This window comes from Cryptomeria japonica, chromosome 10, assembly GCF_030272615.1.
Source record: "Cryptomeria japonica chromosome 10, Sugi_1.0, whole genome shotgun sequence".
NCBI lineage: Eukaryota > Viridiplantae > Streptophyta > Pinopsida > Cupressales > Cupressaceae > Cryptomeria > Cryptomeria japonica.
The window spans coordinates 763,200,570-763,204,866 of NC_081414.1; the positions used below are offsets into that span (position 1 = coordinate 763,200,570).

Genomic DNA, 4,297 nt, shown 5'->3' on the forward strand with positions numbered 1-4,297 from the left:
GGTTGTGCTTCATATATCATAGCAAAAACAGCTTCATATCTATTTGCTCAATTAAAATAAAATATGATATCAAATTTATATAAGATATGTCACAATTTAATGTATGAAATATCTTTTTGAATATACATACACACATACATGCATACATATATTGATACAAAATGTTGTAGATTTTAGAACTCTACTGATTAGAAGATAATATAATTTATCTTATAAATTTGAATCAGAATAAAATGAAAATAGGTTAAACGATCTTAATATAAAAATATTTCAAATTCAAATGAAAATAAGAAATAGTAAACTTTTCCAAATTGATTAAATTTACTTTCATAATTTTTCCATAGAATAGGAGCCTTAATATACAATTTAAAATATTTTAAATAGAACAATCTATCAGAAACAATCCAAAAACTCTCTTGCTCAAATGAAATTTATATCTTCATGCCTGGCTTAGGTTGAAAGCTAAAAGCTGCGTGATACTGAAAAAATCTGAGAGACGGAGGAAACCTGATCCGACTCCAGCTTCTCTCAGGTAAACTATAGACGAATAGCTCTGTATTACTCTGCCCACTTGCGAAACAGAGAAAATTCCCGACCCCAACAAACTGGTCCTCCACACCGTGCAGCTCCAATGTACCTGAATAACTAAGATTTATAAATCGACGACACATATTAGAAGGCATTCTTGTTAGTTCCTTCCAGCTCCATATCGACTTCTCCTCCTCCCAAAACAATTCCCATACAATCGCCTGAAAGTTCACTATGCTTGAGTCTGGGCCGAACTCTGTATATCTTACCACAAACAGGATCGTCGACCCACAAACAACTACTCCATCGATCCATGAGTTCATCATATCCCCAAAAAATGATAGATTCACCTCTGGAAAAGACACTAATTTCGGTTGTTTAGATTCCATGTTCCAAATCACAATTTCCATCTCGCCTGAAGCACAGATGAGAAGATCCTTGGCACAACGAATAGTGACAACAGGAAAGTCCTTTACGGGAAGAGACAATTCATCTTCAATCTGCCATGACATTTCAAAGAAATGGTAGATTTGTATGCAACTGGGGTTTTCTTCTCTTGGCAGACCCACAATTTTGTAGGATTTTCCGTTGTCCATTATTTCCATTACAGTTAACTTCTCTGCTATATCTGCGGGAATATCTCTGTACACGCCTGTAAGTGGATTATAGATCATATACATTTTCTGAGGCTGTGTGATTTCGATTAGGAGTAGGCCTCCACCTGACTTACTACAAAATCGTGAATAGCCTTGTGAGAGAGTTTCAGTTGTTAGGCTTGGCAAGAAACAAAGCGAAATAGTCTTCCACGATTGTGTGAGAAAAAAGTACGTCACGACATGTGTTTCATTGCAAAGGAGAAGCCATGGATCCCTCTCCGGCAACAGAGACAGAAATCTGCTAGAGGTTAAGAGCGCATTCCATTCTTTACAAACAATGCGAAATCAAGAACTGAACTCCACCAGTAGAGTCGAAAACATCCTTTCAATTATATGATCAGGCATTCAGACCAAACCGATTCTTCATCACTCCTCCCATTGCCTTGCAATACCCTTTCCCTTCTCTTTCATTGTATTCAACAATGAATATTCAGATCTTTCCAGACCTGCACTTACATTCTCAATAACGCCCATGCAATCATTATCGATTCTAATTTCCATAGATGGTATATGTGATCCCTAAGATGGAGAGCCTAAAAAGAACAAATAAATCTAGTCCATTCGTCTATCTTCGTCTATCTTGCCCTAAATATATACATTCTCTATCGTGCCCTAATCCTACAAAACATATGTATTTCGTGGCAAACTCTCTCCTATCTTCTCTTTTCTTGCTTGTATATGTATTGTAGTCACATAAATCTGTCTATTTTAATTAAATGAATATTTATTATTTTTATTTGATTAAAAATCACTAGCCAAACACTTAATTAAACTAACATTTAATTAAATCATCCTCAAATCATTCTCCTATTAATTAAATAAATTATTGAATTTATTTTAATTAATTCATTAAACAAATTTACAATTAAACCAAATTCACAATTAATTAAATGAATAAACCCTTTCTTCTTTAAAATAAATAAATTGAAATATTTATTTAAATCATTAAATTCCCCCCACTTGCATTCTCCTACAAATGCAAGTTGCAACCACAAGTTGAAATAAATTAATTTTATTTTAATTAAAATCCTATTTTCCCTTACCCATCAAATCCACTTACACTCCTAAATCCCCTTCTAGATCCTTCTAATCACTTTCTAACCATTCCTAATTAGCCTAATCCATCCCCTAATTATTGTCACATCACTTATGGCTCTTACATGACCATTAATGGTTAGCTCAACTCATCCACATGGTTAAAGACTTTACTTGTAAACTCAACCCTCATTTAACCCATGTGTTTTCTCAAGCATTTATTGCTTTGACCATGGTTATCCTCACTAACTCTTGCACAAGAGTTTATCCATTGGATAAAGACATTATTTATTGAATAATAGCTTTATTCTTTCAACTCAACATTAACCTTACCTCCCAAGTTAACCCTCCATTTAATGCTTATTCCCTCTCCTCTCAACCCATCTCTTGTTAACATTTGTCATCCTGGGATTGGATTGAAATTCCTGACATGGATCTTAAACCCTTCAATCCTAACCCTTGTTGAGATTACTCAATCTCAACCCTCCATTGCTCCATTTTACCTATAAATATAGCTCATTTCTTCATACTCCAAATCCTAAGAACTTGTATGCATTTAAATTATAGCAAATTTTAGAGAGCATTTTAGCATAATCACTCATATTGTCATTTTGGACTAAAATTAATATTAGTTCATTTCATAATATCTCATAGTTAGTTTTGTTTTACACTTGCATAGCATAGTTTAAAGCATTTCAATATTGAATCTCCATAAGACATCCATAGTGTAAAAAACTGCTGAGAGCTACACTTATTTGGAAACTTGGAGAGGAGAGGAACAAGAGAGGAGGAGCTACAAACATGGTGGAAATAATTTAGATCTATGCCTTGACGCATTTTTTTTTTGTCAAATGTTCTATTTTGCTTTTAGTGTCTCTTTTGACAACTAACATTTGTTTCTTGTGTGTTGCCATACTACATATTTTCTAAATCCCTTTTTACAGAGCGATCTTGGGTTGGGGAGATGATTTATTAGTTGAGCATTTTAATAGTTGTGATAATTTTTATTTACTTACAATATTAATATTTTTAATTTATTGTATTAATATTATGAGTTTATTATTATTGTTGATCAAAGTAATAAAACATTATTTATTCACAATTACAATTTCTTTTTTTCAAACATTTCAATTTTTCTTAAATAAACATATGATTGAGATCTAAAAGCCTAATTATAAATAGGAGCATTAGGAATCATACATCTCTAATAAATTGGAAGATATTTTAAATAACCATTCATGACTTTAGACATGAAATTAAAATGTTAAATAAATACATGTTAAATATATGTATGTAAAATAGCTACATATATCATTTCGAAAGTGCATATTCTACCTAAAAGTTTTTCTTTTACAAAGACAAGTTTAATAATGAAAGTTTCAAAGTAAAAGGTTATAATTAATAAAATTAATTATATACTAAATAAAAATTAAATTATTAACCAAACATATCTAGAAGAATTATTTTAAATATATTTAGCATGTAAGAGGTGTTTTTAAGTAAAAAATAAATTATTAAGTAATTTAAAATTTAAAAACTCAATAAAATATTTTATAAAAAATATATTAATTATTTTATTTAATTAAAAAATAAAGGTGATATTGGTGTAAAGTGGTGCACAACCATAAGTGAGGGTGGTAATATAGGGCGAGAGGGTCCTACCAATATGAGGAAAACATCAAGTGGGCATGTAAACATTGATAGATTGGGAAACAATACAATAAATCCCCCATTTGTCACTAGTGTGAATGTTGTCCCACCTGTAACATGGAGAGGAAGCCATGATTACAACCAGGAACCAAATATTTGCAGTGGAATGGGGAGTAGAGGTATAGAAAGACATGCAACATGAGAGAACCAAAAAGAGCAAAAATAATAAATGTATGAATAAAATGTATTCAATTTTTTCTTGAAGATCATTGAGCCATGGGTAGAATGATTCAAGGAAGGAGAATTACTAGTCAAATGGTGTGGGACAAGGAAATTTAGGCAATCGCATTACAAATTATTGGGCAAAAAAATTTAAGGGTAAGTACAACACCTCTCCTTAATAATTTCTTCACGATCAAATGCATATA

General features: G+C 31.7%; 1 protein-coding gene across 1 annotated transcript; it reads right to left on the reverse strand.

Annotated features, from left to right (window-relative positions):
• Positions 1-431: 431 nt before the first annotated feature.
• Positions 432-1,685, reverse strand: LOC131027021 (F-box only protein 6-like). Its single transcript, XM_059212772.1, has 2 exons — positions 1,577-1,685; positions 432-1,450 (listed from the first exon to the last, which is right to left on the reverse strand). The coding sequence occupies exons 1-2, from the start codon at positions 1,683-1,685 to the stop codon at positions 432-434; spliced, it is 1,128 nt and encodes a 375-aa protein (XP_059068755.1).
• Positions 1,686-4,297: the final 2,612 nt, after the last annotated feature.